Source organism: Melanotaenia boesemani, chromosome 17 (genome assembly GCF_017639745.1).
Source record: "Melanotaenia boesemani isolate fMelBoe1 chromosome 17, fMelBoe1.pri, whole genome shotgun sequence".
Lineage (NCBI taxonomy): Eukaryota > Metazoa > Chordata > Actinopteri > Atheriniformes > Melanotaeniidae > Melanotaenia > Melanotaenia boesemani.
In genome coordinates, this window is record NC_055698.1 from 14,426,112 (window position 1) to 14,444,840 (window position 18,729).

General features: G+C 37.2%; 2 protein-coding genes across 2 annotated transcripts; one reads left to right on the forward strand and one right to left on the reverse strand.

The window, feature by feature from the left end:
- Positions 1-12,708: 12,708 nt before the first annotated feature.
- Positions 12,709-13,922, forward strand: LOC121628066 (interleukin-6-like). The gene is made up of 4 exons (XM_041966969.1): positions 12,709-12,924; positions 13,015-13,113; positions 13,201-13,341; positions 13,695-13,922. The coding sequence occupies exons 1-4, from the start codon at positions 12,736-12,738 to the stop codon at positions 13,920-13,922; spliced, it is 657 nt and encodes a 218-aa protein (XP_041822903.1). The 5' UTR covers positions 12,709-12,735.
- Positions 13,923-14,688: 766 nt separating this feature from the next.
- tomm7 (translocase of outer mitochondrial membrane 7 homolog (yeast)) lies at positions 14,689-18,626 on the reverse strand. The gene is made up of 3 exons (XM_042011926.1): positions 18,469-18,626; positions 16,087-16,135; positions 14,689-15,000 (listed from the first exon to the last, which is right to left on the reverse strand). Exons 1-3 carry the CDS (start codon positions 18,569-18,571, stop codon positions 14,985-14,987), a joined length of 168 nt encoding a protein of 55 aa, XP_041867860.1. The 5' UTR covers positions 18,572-18,626; the 3' UTR covers positions 14,689-14,984.
- Positions 18,627-18,729: the final 103 nt, after the last annotated feature.

Here is an 18,729-nt window from a genome sequence, read left to right on the forward strand (position 1 = left end):
ATTGTTAGGTTTAGATGTTACAAGAAAATGATACATTATCTGAGTCTATACAGTTTGATACTTGCTGATTGTGGCTCCCTGTTCACCCAACACTTAGCTTTTGCTTTCAAAACAGTAACATGACTGTATGAAATCAAAAATGGTGTAGGCATGTTTTAGAACCTTTCAATAAATAAAAGATTAAGTGGGTATTTTTAGCAAAAAAGCTGTCAGCGATACTTTATATGCCTTATGTTATTAGCTGTGAACAAACTAATATGAATCATTTATGAGAACAAAATAAATCAAATTTACATTCAAACAAATACTTCTGTTCCCACTAAGTCCCTCAAGTTTTTCTTGTGAAAGCCATCTAGTCCTGCAGTTTGCGTGTGTTGCATAATGAAACTTAGACACCTCGACCAATACTTTCCCTCAAACATGTGACCCTCTCAGAGAGGACTGAGATCAGTACAACAGCAGGGTTGCCATCTAGCAGCAGCTCCACGGAACTGCAGACTGAGGACTTCTCAGTGTCAGAGGCATTTTCTTCACAATTATATTGTTTTGTACCATCCTTGGATACTAAAATGATCTAAAAGGCCTGCAACTAAAGGCACACATGCACCAAACAAGTGAGGACCATTATAGTCAGACACTGTGATGCTCAAAAGAACACCTGGGGCAGGTGGAAACAGAAATGCAGTCAGATTCTTTTATCTAAAAGGTGTCTATCAAGGACAATCTGAATGAGAAAAATCTTCAACGGTCTTTAATAAATAAAGTGGTTCAACCCTAGTTTGTTTCTTAATGACCAGGCTGCCTCTAGTAAAAGAAAAAGTTTTTTTTTTTTAAAAAAAAAAAAAGCAGCTAATCATATTAATGTGTTATCAGTAAGAAAGCAAAGGAGAATTTCAAAATGTTCTAAAATGAATAATAAAAGTGAAATTTTAATGAATGAAAAGACCAACATGTTGTTCAAAATGTCATTATTTTGTCATTTATTAGCCACTGAACATTCACCATGCTACATATGTTTTCTGCTCCACATTAATACTCCAGACCTCAAGTATAAATAGCTTTTGTCCTTGGAGACTGTGGCCAAATCTACTGTAGTTTTGAGAGTGTGACTGTAGGTCTAATTTGATTTACACATTCATAGAAAATAGGTTTAAGCATAGTATCACAGGAATAGAAGGTATCAGGTTTATACAGCGGTGTGGGGTCAAAAACATAGGACCACACAGCACAGTCCTGCCACAGGAATCCCAATAGCTTAATCCAGCTCTACCATACAACTCTATAGTTGATCAGGTTTACAGGCCTCTATGTTCAAATTAACGTGTCTTGAAGTGGCCACGGTCATTGACATTAAAGCAGGAGGTGGTCACTATAGAGTAGGCTTTACAAAAAATATCTATTGTTTAGTTTTTTATTATTTTAAACCGTTTATTTTGTACAGGTTTAGACAATGCAGCAATATTCCGAGTAGACTGAAATGAGTACAACAGCTTTGAGGTTATTTTTGGTGTTTCGGGATTTTTGCTACAGCACAGTACAAGTACGTCAACATCGATTCAGATTTGGTCGGGGTAATTACATTAGTTAAAAGCAGACGTTTCCTTCTGCTTAGAGGGGCATGTAAATAAGACTTTCTCACCCTCTTCATGCATGAACTAATGCAATAGGAAACCAAATTTCCCTGAGTTTCACTTGTAAAACAAAGACAAAAAAAAAGAGGAATTTACTAATTTAGAATCTAGCTTTGGTTTTCCAGGGTTATAATTACAACTTGTCATGGCTTGTCTGAAAAAAAGTCCAACATAAAGTGTTTAATAAAACAAGTATCTCCCAGGCAGGTCAATAAATCAAATATACTGTAATCTGTAAGTGAGGAGCCTAAAAAACTTCCACCTTAGTTCCGAAAATTCAAAAAACAAGCAGACCTGCACGCTGAGAGTGAAGTGTTCTGGTGTAACGATAGGGAACAATAAGATCTTTAACAACAGCTGAAAGGTGATCATTAAGGGCTTTTTGTATGTCATTAGAATATTGTAAATCGTATTCTAAACTCTTCAGGGAGCCAGTGTAGAGAGGCCAAAACAGGAGAGATGCAATTTCTCTTTTGGCTGTACCTTTGGCAGCAGTGTTTCAGAGTAATTGAAAGATGTTTAGGGAATTACATGGGTGTCCAGCTGAAATAGTATTGCAGCAGTTCAGTGCAGACAAGTCTGGATTTACAGACTTTTCTAGTTTCTAATTTTGGTCTATGCTGACATGTTAGCATCACACGTCCATGAAATGACCCATTCCACATCCCAAAGGAGTTCTCTTGGATGGAGACTGGGTAATTGTAGAGGCTATTGGAGTACAGTGAACTCATTCTTGTGCTCAACAAAACAATTAAATATGATTTGAGTTTTGTGACATGGTGCATTATCTTTCTTGGAAGTAGCCACATGTAACCAGATGGGTACTCTGTGGTCATAAATTGTTGGATATGGTCAGCACATACTTAAGTTGTGGTCTTTAAACAATGCTCTGTTGGTATTTAGGGTATTTAGTTTGACAAGAAAATATCTCCCACACTATTACACCACCAACAGCAGCCAAAACCATTCATACAAGGCAGGATAGATTCATGCTTTCATGTTTTTTTTAAATGAAAAAAACGGGGCGACATAGCTCAGTGGGTAGAGTGGTCGTCTTGTAGCCTGAGGGTTACCAGCTCGATCCTCAGCCTGTCAAGCTCATGTCGAGGTGTCCCTGAGCAAGACATCAAACCTCAAACTGCTTCTTATGGGTCCTGGTTGAGCACCTTGCATGGCAGCTTACGCCATCCATCAGTGTGTGAATGTGATGTATAATGTAAGGTGCTTTGGGTATCATTCCAGATACAGTAAAGCGCCATATAAATACAGACCATTTACCTTTTTTTATACCAAACTCTGATTCTACCATCTGAATGTTGCAGCTGAAATCAAAACTCATCAGACCAAGCAATGTTTTTCCAATCTTTTATTGTCCAAATCCGAGCCTGTGTTAATTGTAGCCCCAGTTTTCTGGTCTAAACTGATAGGTGTGGACTTCTGCTGCTGTATGCTGTAACCCATCTGCTTCAAGGTTTTACATGTTGTGCATTCAGACATGGTATTCTGTTTGCCTTGGTTATAATGAGTGGTTATTTGAGTTTCTTTTGGCTTTCTTTCCAACCAGTTTGCCAATTATTCTGTGATCTTTGACATCAGAAAGCATTTTGTTCCAGATGACTGTCACTCACTGGATATTTTCTCTTTTTCAGACCTTTTTCTGTAAACCTAGAGATCCAAGTAGATCAGCAGTTGCTGCCAGCCTGCCAGCCTGCTAACCAGCCCCTCAGACACCAACAACGATGCCACGTTCAAAGTTGCTCAAATCAATTTTCTTTGCCATTCTGATGCTCAGTTTGAACTTTAGCAAGTTGTCTTGTCTATATGTCTAAATTCTCTGAGCTGCCACCATGTTACTGGTTGATTAGTCATTTGTGTTAACAAGCGATTGTACAGGGGTACCTAAGTACACTTCCTGGTCAAAAAAAGTTGGATCTGGATTTAACTAAGCAAATAGGTACGAGCTTTGTATTGCATAATTACTGCATTGGGTGATTATCTTTCTGCTGGCAACAAGTTATTTATCCCCAACTGATTTATTGAGTAGCTTTTAATTTAATTTAATAGTGTTTATAGTAAAAGTAAGAGCATTTCCACATGCACAATGTGAAGGGAACTCAAGGGATTGGGACTGAACAGCTGTGTAGCCAGAAGAAAACAGAAAACCACTCAATAGTGAGGCTAATTGGAGAAAAAGGGTCAATTTGCTAGCGAGCATAAAGGTTGGATTCTGGAGCAATGGAAGAAGGTCATATGGTCTGATAAGTCCAGATTTACCCTGTTCCAGAGTGATGAGCTCATCAGGGTAAGAAGAGAGGCAGATGAAGTGATGCCTATAGCCTCCTGTACAAGCCTGTGGGGGCAGTCTATGATCTGGGGTTGCTGCAGTCAGGTCTATGTTTAGTAATATTATGTATCCAAAGAATAAGGTCAGCTGATACCTGAATATACTGAATGACCATCCATCAATGGATTTTTTTCTTCCCTGATGGCACGGGCATATTCCAACATGACAATCCATCGGGCTCAAATTGTGAAAGAGTGGTTCAGGGAACATGAGACATCATTTTCACACATGGTTTGCCCACCACAAAATCCAGACCTGAACCCCATCAAGATCTTTGGATGTGCTGGAGAAGGCTTTGGGGAGTGGTTGGACTTCCCATCATCAATACAAAACATTGGTGAAAATTTAGTGGATAGAAATAAATCTTGTGACATTGCAGAAACTTACTGACACAACGCCACTGCGAATGCTGCCGTAATCAAAGCTAAAGGCGGTCCAACTAAATATTAGAGTGTGTGACCTTTTCTTTGGTGGCGTCTTTTTATTCTGGCCAGTGTACATGGCCAGTGAGTATAATAAAAACAAGATGACTTAGATCATTTGAGGTTAATATTTAATTTGATATGCACAGTTAAATATATGATTATATTAACTGCTGACCTATGCAGAATTAATGGTACCTTTCTCCTGTCCTCTTGAATCATCCCAGAAAAGTTGTGCAATTCCAGGAAAAGGCACACCTGGTGGAAAATCTCTTAACTAATAAGATTAAACGACAGCAGGTCAATCATGTGATTAGATGTAAAAATAGTTTCAAGCGTGTCCTTCAGAGGTAGGAGAGACTTGCATGGACAAAAAGTTCAGCCAGTAAAAAAATCATGTTTGCGAGCATGAATTTGCAAAGAATTTGGGGATTTCATCATCTATAGTCATAATATCATTAAAATAAAAAGAGAATCACGATAAACCTTTATAAAAGGGAAAAGGCAGAAAATCTAGCTAGTCTCGTTGTGTCCTCTGACCAGGCCAGCTATTATTAGTGATACCAGTAAATAACAATACAATATGCAATATTTTTGTATACAAACACTGTGACAACAGCTGCACTGATAGAGGGGAAAAAGTGAGAGACTGATTCAAGAAGACACAAGCAGTTGGAAATGCTTTTAACACTTGAACTATCACATTGTTTTATAGACCACAGCATGGATTTTAAGGTTGTTGTTGGTATAATTGTTTATTTTACATAATGAAAATAATTTGGGGGGATATTCCAGTTTAAGTTGCTTCTGGTAACTCAAATATCCAAGTTCAAATGGAAGACACAACTAGCTTGAGCACTTTGCCACCATGTAGTTGAAGAATTGTGCTGTACAAATAAAATGGCCTTGCCTTGACAGAGATCACAAATTCAATCCAGCCTCACTGGTTTGTCCAATGCACTTTGTGTAATTTACAGTGGTCAGGAGGTGGGGAAGACATCCACTTAGAAAAAACAAAACAAGATTTTTGTGTGCACATATTATGTGTAATAGCTGTACACGTCACTGTTGCAATAAGAGCAACATGGGATTACGCTTCTAAAATGTGTAATGCAGCACATATATGGCATGATGGGAATCCCAACCCATGAATTGGGGTGTATGTAGATTTTTCTTATGTTAAACAAGCATTTTTAAGCCCTAACCCCAAAAATTTGCAAGTATGAGGGAAGTAAAAAAAGTGAAAGGTCTGTAAAAACATGCTGGAAGAGTGATGCACTTGTGGTATCTTGCATGGAAGTTCCCTACGTATTGCCCTCCACTATTCCTTCCGTACTCATAAGCATTTGTGGCCAAATGAACAGGATCTCAAATTATACAAAACTAAATGTCATAATGTAGACATCTAACTCTTGCTAGTCCTTTTTGCATCTTTTCATGTACTTATAGTCCCTCCTGCATGGCATGGTTCTGTTTATTTAAGGCTGTTTTGTATGTATTTGTTGGCAGCTTTATTATGCTGACTGTGCAATTCCTTTCAGTCAGTTTTGTCCTTTTTTTATGTCTTTCTGTTTCCTTGTGTCCATTTGTCACAGGCCTTTTACCCTTTAGCTGCCAGTTTACAACTTGTTGGAATTGTTTTGTGGATATTTTTCATTGTGTCTTCTCTTACTTGGCTTTGTCTGACTGTTCTATGTCTTTATTTTGTGTCTTCACTGTTTACTTCACCGACATTTTGCATCTCTTTGTTGATCATTAATCTAATTTTCTTTTAAGTTGTGTCCTTAACATTATTTTGTCTTCTTTTTGATTATAAGATCAACTTTTAAATAACAAATCAGAACAAATACTTAAAATCTATCAAACTTGGGGCTACAAAAGTACAAATATTACAATATGTTTGCCCAGATGCCAAAACAAACCATACAGATTTGGGAAGTTCCTGTGAGTGGCCTGAAGGGTTTCTCTCAAAATTTTACAGGATTTTTAAGTGCAGAAAAATATTTTGTTTTCCCCCAAATTTCTCAGACCTGTTAAAGAAGCTGCTATCCATGTTGGACCTAAGGACTCTCTTATTTAAACACTTCTTAAAAAGCAATTCCCCCTTTTCATGTGAAACATAAAAGTTTGGTCTTATGGTAGATCACAAAATCTGAAAAAAAAAACTTTATTAACACAGGTAAAACAAATATGAGACATCTTAATGTATTGTGTGCTTTTAACATGAGCATTTTCCCATTTATGCCTTATACAGGATTCCAGTTGCTCAACAGTCCAGTTTCTTTTTCTTATTCTCTTTCATGACATGACATATACATTCAGTTATTTTTCATCTGTAGATGAAATATGTGATTTAACATTGTCGTGCTAAAACATGCAAGGTCTTTTGTGAAAAACAGATGTGATCTGGATCGGAGAATGTGTTGCGCTAACCTGTATATCTTTCTGCATTGATGATGACCTTCTATATGTACTAATTACCAGCCCTATGGGCATTAACAGAAGCCCACACCATCAGAGAAGCAGGATGCTGGATGGCCCTCAGTTGAGAAGTTGTTGGGATGTAGTATTTAGGATTTCTAACAAAGAATTTCAAATTTTGCTGAGTCAAACCGAATATTTTCCTTCATTGCCTCAGTACATTTTATACAAGCTTCACCTCATGTTTACATATGGATTCTCTGTGTGATGGAGCTGTAACCTGCATTTGTAGATTGTACAAAAAAAAAACTCTGTTCAGAGGTTTTTGAAAGTGTTCCTGAGTCCATGAAGTGATTTCCATGACAGAATTATGCTTGTTTTGGAGTATTGTCTGACTGTGGACATCCAATATTTATTTTTGGTTGCTGATTTTGATCATTTTATGTACTGTATGATAAAATATTTAAAGCCCTCACAATTGTTTACTGAGGAACATTATCCAGAAAATCCCTTCATAATTTACTTTTTTTCTTCTTTACAGATGGCTCATCATCTCTTGCCTATGAAAGTCTGCCTCTACATAGTGCTCTTTTTACATCTAATCATGTTACTGACTTGTGGCTAGTCAACCCATATGTTCCTTTATCTGTTTCTTCCATACTACTTACTTTCCCAGCCGTTTTATTCCCTTACACCAACTTTGTATTGTTTTGCTGCCACTGGTTTCAATATGACCTCATTTTCAATATTTCACAAAGTTTGATATTTTGAAAGCATATCACTATATTTTTATTTACATTTTACACAAAATCCCAACTTCTGACATTAGGTTCGTAAATGTGAGGTTAAAAAACATCAAAGTTCCTGAGCAGCCATAATACAAAATGGACTGAAGAGTAGGTTGTTATGGCTAGTGCCTAGCCGACTGACAAAAGGACCCAAGAGCAGACTCTGCAACAACAGACGTTGAGTAAAGACAAGGTTCATTGAACAATAAATGGAATATGAAGTATCATAATCCAGGACAAGTAAAATAACAAAGGAGATCGCTGGAGACACACTAGGAGGCAGGATAAGTAATTCTAAGTTTAACGAGCAAAGCACAGGCACAGGCCACATTACCACAACATGATGTAGGGCAGAGCTACTCAGGTCGGTCCTACGAGGGCCGCAATCCAGCAGGTTTTCCATGTATCCCTGCACCAACACACCTGAGGCGTCGCCATGGTTGTTAAGTCAAATCTTCCACTAGTGGGCAGTGCTAAGTTCAGAGTTTACTTCTGTGAGCCAACATCAGTTTCAGACACCGTTTGGTGGTGGTAGTGCATCACTGCCCAACACGCCTTAAACATTCTCATATAGTTTTTCTTCAAAAGCTTGTGCAATTTCTACAGTTGTTGTGCTCGTCTTCATTCTTCTTCCGCGTTTTGTTTCCTTCGTGTTCCTCTTCTCCTTCTCTGGTTTGTTTCTTTTCCTGGTCACATGTCAGCTTTTCTGCTCGGCACTGCCATGTTCTGCGTCAAGCGACGGCTAGCAACGCTCCTTGAAAACGAACTAAATTACGTGCGTATGTCACTGTACCATCAAACGAGTCCAGAACGCAGAGTTTTAAGTTGGGAAAGTTTAGGCTTCTTTAAAATGCAAAGAAGAGGAAAAGCAAAAACTTCATTCGTGCCCGCACTTGCACCAGCATATCATTAGAAAATCATTGTGCACTTGCAAGCCAAAGTTGAATACAAAGTTACTTTATGAGTGTTTAATACATTTTTAGATAAAGGATAAATTTCACATTTTAGAACAAACACAAAAGTCTCATTTTGGACTTCAGTAGCAGACGATAAATTAATCTGGAAACAAAACCCCAAAACCTGAAATCAACCAGTTCCACCTCAGTACACTTTCTTTCTTCTCCAGAAAACCAAGCAAAGTAATTATGTGAACTGTATAATCTGCATAAAAGAGGGTAGTAAGACTTTGTAGTTACTGTGTCAGCAGGGGGGGAATGTCAAAGATCTGCACTTCCCCATAGCTTCAGTTACTCTGCCCCCTCAACCACTAAGATATTCTCAAGCTTCAAACTGTCCACTGGAAGTACCGAAACAGTCCTTGATTAAAACACAAACCCGCTCTTACAACATATTGATTGGAGGACACCCACCATTAGCCAGTATTGTCTTTTTTAATTTTATTTTTATTTTGTTGGACTCAGTCCAGATGTCTAATTCACCATGAGGGGGAAGATTCATATAAAAAATTGTTGCATAGGGACGTTAGAAAGAATAACATTTTGTGACAATAAAAACAAATGAGCTTTTAGTGTTTTAGGGCTTTTAAAGAAATACAACCAGTTACTAATTAACATTCAAGAACAAAGTTTTACAGTGTTGAATATCATTGAATATTCTTACATTCATTTTCTATTCCACTTATTCTAGTTCAGGGTCACGGAGAAGCTAGAGTCTATTTTAACAATTAGCAGGTCAGAGGCAGAGTACACCCTGGTCAGGTTGCCAGTCTATTGCAGGGCCAACATAGAGACAAACAACTATTTGTCAATGAATTTAGAGTGACCAAATAACTTAACATACATGTGCTGTAAATTAAACTAAACTAAATTAAACAGTGTAACTTCCTACAACTGTTCTTTTTTTGTTAAAAAAAAACAATGTGTGAAAAAAAGAGAACCTTCACAGGGGTCACAGATGTCAAAAGGCAAGCAATTCAGGATGACTAATTCAATCTCTGCAACTTGAAAGGATGGAGATGGTGATAAACACTGCATAAATACTCGAAAATGTGTGGGAGCTGGACGGCCAAGTGTATTTGTGCTTCTTTGGCTTGAAAAAGACAAGTAACGGTGTCCCTTTATCCTGCTGCTAAAGAGCCATTTAGTCCCTGTACAACCAGAGCAAGAGCTTAATAAACCACAGCAGCAATAAGTCAGAAAATGTTCAGGTGGGTGCCAACACAATCATATTGCCCCATGTCACAGATTTGGTTAATGACTTCTATAGACTCTGTGAGACAAAGTTTGGACAGAGTTTGGTCTAGTTGGCTCGATATGACATTGTTGCCTTTCAGAGCTAATGTCCCCCTTTTGGTCTTACTGAGCACCGACCTACAGCCTGTACAGGGGCGGTTTGCAGAGACTAAAAGGTGGCACATAAATTAGTACATGAAAAAAGAGAATCTATATTTTAGGAAATATTTATTTAGCATAAAACTGTGCCCTTTCGCAGCAGTGATGACCCTGTTTGTGGCTATTTAAATATTAATGCATTCAAAATCAAAGAGCTGGTGGTTGATTTCAGGAAGAGTTCAACTTTTATTTCCTCTGTGGTTAATGACCAGATTGTTGTGTGTGTGCATAAGAACCAATATCTGGACAAGAAGCCGATGTACCAAAGTTGTGGATCATTTGTGCATTAAAAACCCATCAGTGATTGTACTTTTATGTTGTTTATGTTCTATTGGAAATAAAATGTGGGTTTATGAGATTCTCAAAACACTGCATTCTGTTTTTATTTACATTTTACACAGCGTCTCAACATTTTTGGAATTGAGGTTGTATTATGTTATTGATTGTGGATTTACTTGTGAACATTCCAGCTGACAAATTTAAGCAAACTGTTGTGAAACGTATGAAATTATTTCTTCTATTACATCGTTGGTTGTGACTCGGTGCATATTACTTTGTATGACTGTTAGATTATCATTGATGTAATGAGAGTTTTTGGTAACTATTGGTTTCTGATATGACTGTTGAAACAGGCCGATTTTGCCGCTTGATTTGGTTGGTTTGAACTTAAACTAATCAAGTTCATATGTTAATTTTTGTTTGATGGATTTTGTGTAAGTTTGGTAATAATTCTTCCTCAGGGACTGTCATGTAAATGAAACCCCAGGAGAATTTTAGTGGGGTATTTTTTCCCTTGGGTAAAACTGAAGGGGCTTTAATGAGCTCTGAAATATGTGTGGCCACAACTACACACTGCTCTGTTGTAGAAGCCAAATAAAAGGGAAACCCTGCTGTGATCTATCATCATAATTATTATGTGAGTTAGTGTTTGTGGAGTAAAAAGTCCAATATTCCTCTTTTAGATGTGGTGGAAGCACAGCGTGACATAACATGTAAAGCAAAGTCTCCTTGTCCTTCCTCTAAGACTTACGTTCTAGGCAATGATGTTATCATCGAGCTTTTAAAATTAATGTGAACTAGCATACCTGGAAGAGCAAAAAACATAAAATTTGAATAACCCACATAAATAATGAAATTTCTACAAACCTCCAAAACAGCTAGATGTTCAAACCTTTGCAAAATTTATCACTAAGACCGATACGAAAAGGAACATGAGAGGCATTGTTAGGATATAAAACACACTCTCATAACATGAGTAGTTGATTGAAAAGCACTTTTATTAATTCAATTACCTTGAAATCAGGAGAATTTTAGACCCATCCTAAATTAATTGCTTCGATTTATTAGAAGTTACTGAACTAAGTTTATCCCAGTTAATTCAATAAGTCAGAGTTACACAAATTATTTAGTTTCTTTCAAATAAAGAATCTGAATCAAATCAGACTCAATTTCATATAAACTTAAAAGATTTAATATTTCCTAATTATTTATTTAATCCACATAACTTAATATTTACATTATACTTATTTAACATAGGTTGAAGAGGAAGTATTTTGTTTATTTTAGCATGTTATTTTAGGTTTTAGATGTGAGGGATTTCAAGTTGATTATGTTGTTATCAGCAAATAAAATGAAGTGTAAAAAGTGCTTTACATAAATAAAGCCAAAATTCTCTTTTTGGAGGGCAGTTAGTCATCTGAGATTACTTTTCTACTCTTAAAGTTCTACAATCAAGTTTGACATTGGATTCAGTATCCTGTTCACATTCACATTTCTTCAGATTTACAGGTCCGCCGTCCCAACAGTGCAGACTGCAAACACTCATGAGAAACACATATTCAGCAAGAACTTAACCTTTATGATTGCTAACCTATGAATCAGAGAAATGTACTTTGCTGTCTGGGTAACGGTTACATTAGCCAGTGCTGTTAAAATGTTCAGTGCTGTTTGTTTGGTCAAGTTGGCACCACGATAGAGGGACACCCACCATTGCTAACAGTAATGTATGTATAGCATTGGGGTGAAAATAAGTGATTGACTGACACATGCTGTTATTTGAATTCTGATTGGACTATTATACCACTAGTTTAAGAATCAAAAAAACATGTAAAATGTACAATTAGAATCTTTTTGAAAGATATGTAGTTCAATGGGTACAGTGAGTTACTTTTGGATAAATGCAAATATTTGGGTTTAAATGGATTTTTCTATTTAAATGATTGGGCTGAAAATATCTAAGGGATTTTCTCAGTTATGTTAATTCTGTGTGTTTTTGTGTCTATATGTTTGAAACAGTAGTTTCTCAATTATAACTACTTAAATAACATAATTTTTCAACCAGATCTAAGAAATGAGACTATAATAAACTGTAAAAGCAGCTTGTATGTTTTTATGTTTTTGCTCTTGCTGGTTGGAGAAACACAACCTTTATTAAAATCACCAAGACGCACCAGTGGGTGATGCACGGACCGGAGGCTTGACGTACTCTTCATGGGGGTGCCTCTTGCAGGGAGGAAGCCCTGTTTGGGAAATCCCTTTCAGTCTGAAGAATATAAAATGGGAGACCATCGCAAAGACAAGCCAACTCCTTCAGGCAGTGGCAGCCCTCAGCATCAGAAAAAACACAGCCAGTGATTCCCAGCAGCGCATCATGCCCTCTAAATTCAGTAAGTGATTTGCAGCCTGTGGTGGCAGGGTTTCCTGTAGCCATCTTCCTCTTTTCATTCATTCATTCATGCTCTTCCTCTCCCTGCAGACCTCCACCTGCTCTCTGCAGTGATGCTGGCAGCAGTTCAGCTGTTGCCAGCATCCGGAGCTCCGTTTGAGGATGCATCCACTAACAGTACGGTAGATGAGTCCTCGGGTGAGGAGGGGGAAAGGGTTGAGACCTCTCCCTTACCGAAAACTTCCAATATTTTCAGTATGTGGGAAACAATTATTGAACCAATGAAGGGGCATCAGAAGGAGGTGAGTTTTTTTATTTTATGAGTTTACTGAAAGACATCTCTGAAGTCTCGTCAGTTTTACTAAAATAAACATCATTTCTTCTCTTTCAAGTTTGAGGAGGAATTCCAGGGTAATGTGGATTATCTCTTTCTGAACAACTACAAACGCCCCTCGTTCCCAGTTAAATGCCCAGAGTCCAACTTCACCAGGGTATGTTCCATGTCATCTGACCAATCAAAGAAACATCAGTCTTGGTTTTAATTTGGATGCTGACTGAGTCACTTGTGTCTTGTCCAGGAGGCCTGCCTGCTGAGACTGGTCCAGGGTCTACAGGCCTACACAGTTCTCCTGAAGCTTGTGAAGAAGGAGTACCCTAACAGTCTGACCCTGCCTGAGGTTTCAAGACTTCAGCAGCTGATGACACTGATTAAAGAAAGGGTGGGTGTTATAAAATTATAAAAGCATATTAGAATTACGTTAACATTACTTAAAATTATGCAACTGTTGATCAAAATGTGATAGCATATCTCATGATTTATGTTCATGCTCATTATAACACTATCAAAAATGGTAATACAGAAATTTTCCATAAGAAAAAAATTACGCTCAAATTCCCACGTGTACGCTAACCATGTAACTAAAAGTAACTGGTAAATAAGAAACAATACCTCACTGAAAAGGACTAAATCTTAAGTTTTTTTTTATCTAACTTAACGTTTCCTCTTGGATCTTTTCCCATCGGGACCCAGAACTGCTTGGTCCCTCTAATCCCTGTCATGTTTGATTTACAGATGAAAAACAGTAAAAGGGTCACGGTGCTGACCAGCAGCCAGGAGGAGCAGCTCCTCAAGGAGCTTGACAACATGGATGATTTCCGTCGAAAGATGACAGCCCACAGCATCCTGCACTACCTCCGCATCTTCCTCATTGATGGCAAAAGGTCACTTTGTAAGTGGGAGATGCAAAGAAGACGCAAGACTGGCACAAATGGGGCATATTTTGGCTGCCAAAGTTTATAAAATGTTGATTCAAGTGATGAAGAAAGCTTAAGAGGGATTAGGTGCTGATGATACCGTTACTCTTCTAACACTCATGTTGAGTGATGAATAAGAGCAATGATTTCAAATATTGTAGGCTCTAATCTTATTTATCCTATTTATACTTGATGAAATATGTTATTTATTAATAAACAAACAACCCATAATTATGGGCCAAATTTACTTATGAGTAGGCCTTTTGCAAACAGAGATTTTCTTGTAATTCCTGCATCGTTCCAATTACCTTGAAAAGCTTTGCCAGGAACACTGGACAAAAAAGTTCGGTACTTTAAAGGATTTACTGTTTTACTCCTGTTTTTTTTTTTTTTTTTTTTTGTACTAATTTTATTTTCTCTTGTGTATTTCATGGTGCAAATATCCTTAAATCATGTCACTTCAAGATCAATTTTCAATACACGTGAAAATAAAAAATACTGTGCATAAATAAAACTAAAGTTTCTTTATTCACCACTGAGATCTGTAACTGAAACTTGTTAAAACTAACAGATTCTGACCAGTCTTCCCAGCATGTGTGTTCAGTGGAGTCTGCAAAATATGACTGTGTAAACTTATAGTCATCACAGCTATTGCTAAATGAATTTAAATCAGCTTATATTGTGGAAACTTCTGTGAAGATATTTAAACTTTAAAATCCAGACAAATCTTGTCCAAGTGGACACAGTGTGGGAAGCTATAAATGGTCTCACATCAGGCAACTTGAATTCTTAAATCAAACAAGACAAAAAAATGCCATTCCTTTGAGGATTTATTATCAGACATTTAAGTTACAAATAAAAAGAAAACGTGAACCACATACTCTAACCAAACCTTACACATCCACAAAGAAAAACAAAACATTTTAGCCAGATGGGAGCCATGCTCTGCAGATGAATGCTTCCCGTCACATATTCATTCATTATTTTTCCAACACTGGGCAGTATGACTTATGTAAGAAAGTGAGAAATGAAGTCCAGCTCCTGGTCGTCCGATGACAGATCACATGGTCTCAGTGAAGTGAGGGGATAGGCTGTGTGAAGATGTTCCTCAGCCCCATAGCAAACTATAACAGAACATAAAAGCCAATCAGAAAATCACAAAAAAAAAAACCTTTGAAGGGGTTTTATGTGTAATTATGATATGAATCTGCCTTTTATCATTCTCTTTTTCGAATGATCCATCATGCTTTTCTTGTTTGATGAATTGCACTGTTCTGTTAGCATGACCCGCTTATCCCCAACAAAAACATACAGCTTTGCTCTACAGGGCCCAAACAGAAGATATTCAACTTAACTGATAAATCTCTGCTTTTCATTTCATGTTACTTAAATAGTTAAGGCAGTTAGTGAGAAATAGGGCTGTTGGCAGCAGCAGTGCCAAGATCCGAAAGTGGCTCTAGTCGCTGCCACTTGAATGACTTGAAATTTGCTGATTCAGGTCGTTATTAAATAATGGCAAGAGTAAAACAGACGTCTGCACAAGGAAGAAGGCAGGATCTCAGAAGGTTAGCTTGTTTGTTTTCTCAGTGCTGCTAATCTGCTTCCTGAATTTATATAGATGTATATTAAAATGAAATCACATACTAACCTCAACCTAAACTGCCCTTTTTATAATATAAAAATGACAACATTTAAAACTACATGAATAGATCATTACACAAAGAAATTCAGTCAGAAACATGAAATGTTTGGACACTTCTACTGATGGAGAATTATTGAAACTATGAACGTCCTCCTTGAAAACTAGTCTACGTGTATGGCTGCTGTATAACCTCTTTCTATTTCTTATAACTCAGACAGCCCCTATTATTTTTTGGGCAAGTAAGTCTTTTTCTTCTTCTTGGCTGGAATGTTGCGTTATGTTATAACACCACATTGAGTGTAATGACAAACTGGCAGGAGGGATCTCATTTCTCTGATATAAGCGCCTTCACATACACAAGATGCTCCTGCTTATTCTTGTAGCTGTCAACCTTACACACCAACGTTCCACCTGCTTAACATGGTTATGCCACAACAAAACCATCATCAGCATCATTAACAGAATTACTTCAAACCTTTAACTCAAACATTTTGAAACAACACAAATTTGATGATTTCTACTGGCTTCCTTTCTTTAACAAATATGACCAGAAACATCACATAATTACCTCAAGACTGTCGGTTCAGGCATTCCTGGATCAGCTCCGCGTTTGAACCCTGGAAATGAAAACCATGAAGGATGAAGGGACACCGACATTTATCCGAGAATCCAGAAACGGATGATGAATCAAAGCTAAACTTTAACCGTTTAGTGAACTGTTACAGGAAACAAGCAACAAACACAATATCACCCTGATTCCAAACTGTGTAAATGTAAGAAACAAACAATTTTTAAGGATCTGTAAATCAAACCATATTCTAATTTTAAAACAAAAGTCAGCTTTGCAAAAAGTTTTATTGCTTTTGTTTTAATGTATTTTGAATAAATTTTGAACTTGCAACCTTGAGACAGGGGACTGCTGAGCATCACGTTGCATAACAACTTCTTTTAAGAATTCTCTTTGTTTGAGAAATAAAGAGATCAATAGTAATGCTGAAAGTTAAGATTTTCTTATTGTTGCTTGGCACAGAATTTCAACAGTCTGGCACCTCCTCCGTCAAGAACAAGTGACAAGTCTGGACTGGAGACAGGACAAATGGGCATCAGGTTCTTTTTTTTTTTTTTTTTTTTTTTAACTACTACAGAACCACATTGATGCAATTTATGATTTATGTGCTTATATTAGGTTTTTTTCTCTACATTTTTTTCCCCAGAAGAAGCACCATAACAGATTTTTGACAAACACATGTCATTTAAATTCCTCCTGTTTAACTCTTAAAGCACTACTGCCTCACTGGCGACGCAAAATACCAGTTGCCATTCATACTATGGTATTTAAAGGGTTAAAGATTTGATCAGGTTCATTCAATCTTTTAACATCATAAGACAGATCATATAGACACAATTCCTTGAAATTTTATGTTCACACACTATTTCTAATTTTTGTTAAACTGGTTGGCCACACATTGTCTATATGGATACGTTTTAAGCCTAGTCATGTCACAGATTTGTGGACGGTTTACAATACTCAACCATTTATTTTTATTTTATTTATTTTTGCTTTAAGTCAAACAACTTCTCTAGCTCTTGTCCCAACTTTTCTGAGCTGTTTGGTGGCATCACTTTTAACTTGAGCATTTGTTTCAAGAAAACATTAAACTAACTGCCACCTTTGTGTTGTTTTTAAATAAATTCTAATTCATTTTAGCTTTTATTACAATTTACATGGCATTATAAGTATTCTGTAGACATGACAGTGGAAATACATGTGAAAAATCCATTTGTGAAATGCTTGTGTAGCTTAACAGACAGAGGAACTCTTGGACCACTTCTCCTTTTGAAGAGAAGTGCTCTGGCTATGTGTCAATAAAATGTGTCAGCAGATTATATGTAGTCCCTGCTAAACATCCAGGTTTTATGCAATATTGCAGCAAGACACAAATCGGCAAAGGGTCCTGGTAATTACATCTGAAAGACAGTAACCAGCACATCAATTTATTCTAATTTTTTCTCTCAAGCATTGGTCACAATCACCAATAAGATAGTTGCCATAGATTCTATATAAAGAGACAAATGTTCCAGTTAAAACATAACTTCATCTTAGTAAACTAAACACTTATTGTAGGAAAAGAACTTGTAACCTTCACTTGAGTTGTATAAGTCCCTAAATACTAAATGATAATATAAACGGATACTAATGCAAACCACTTCTGCTTTCAGACTTTAAACCAAGAGATTATGAAAACAAATTAATTTGGGAAAAAAGAAAGAAAACTGCATCATAAAGGATAAAAATCTAAAACCTTCTGGGGATCGGTATTTAACTGATCACTTGTTTCAGGACTATTGTAGTCACATTCTACATTTCTTAAATGACTGGCTCATTTCACTTTACGAGCCGCAACAGAGAAATCGGTGCTTTAAAACAGAAAGTATGACATCAGCATCGGTGTTTCCAATATGCTGAAGTCCACTTGCTTTAAGTTACATTATGCAAAAAGTTTCAACTTCCCCATCTACATGCCACAGCCATGCAAAGATCTCAACTTCCCCAACTCTGTTTAAAACCACAGGGAAGTATTTTGGTCTATTAGATATGTCTCAAAGATTAACACACCGTAAACAACCAGCGACACATGCATAACCTCATCAAAGTCAGCAATTTCCTTCATTATAGAACTGAAGGGAATCATATACAGTTCTCAAATTTATGTTACAAAAATTGGCTCATTGGCAATGTTTGTACCCTGCTAAAATATTTTAATCGGTTTGGGTTGGACATAGCAAGCCAAAGACCACGTAGTTTTAGTGGTAAACCACCCCCAACCGTTTCAGTAAAACTAGAAAATATCATTAGTTAGCTTAGCCAAAGGTTAACAAGCTGTGCTAACACGCTAACATTAGCTGGACACGTTTCCTCTGCTCCTGTAGATTCTGCTTTAATACTAACCAAGATACAGTACGGTTGGGATAAAACCCCATCGGATGACAAACTGGCCGCACTGGAACAGCTGCTGCAGTCGCTGTTTGGTCTCTTTACTTAGTTTAGCCATGTGTTTATCCTGCAGAGCGAGGCTCTTGATGCGCCAAGGACAGGAAAAAGGAAGTGACGTAGGAGAGAGCTAACTGACGTTTTCCTCTTTTGCTAGGGCGCCACTTTGCGGACACACGTGTATGTTACAGTTCAGAAAACTTGATCTGAGAACGTCCA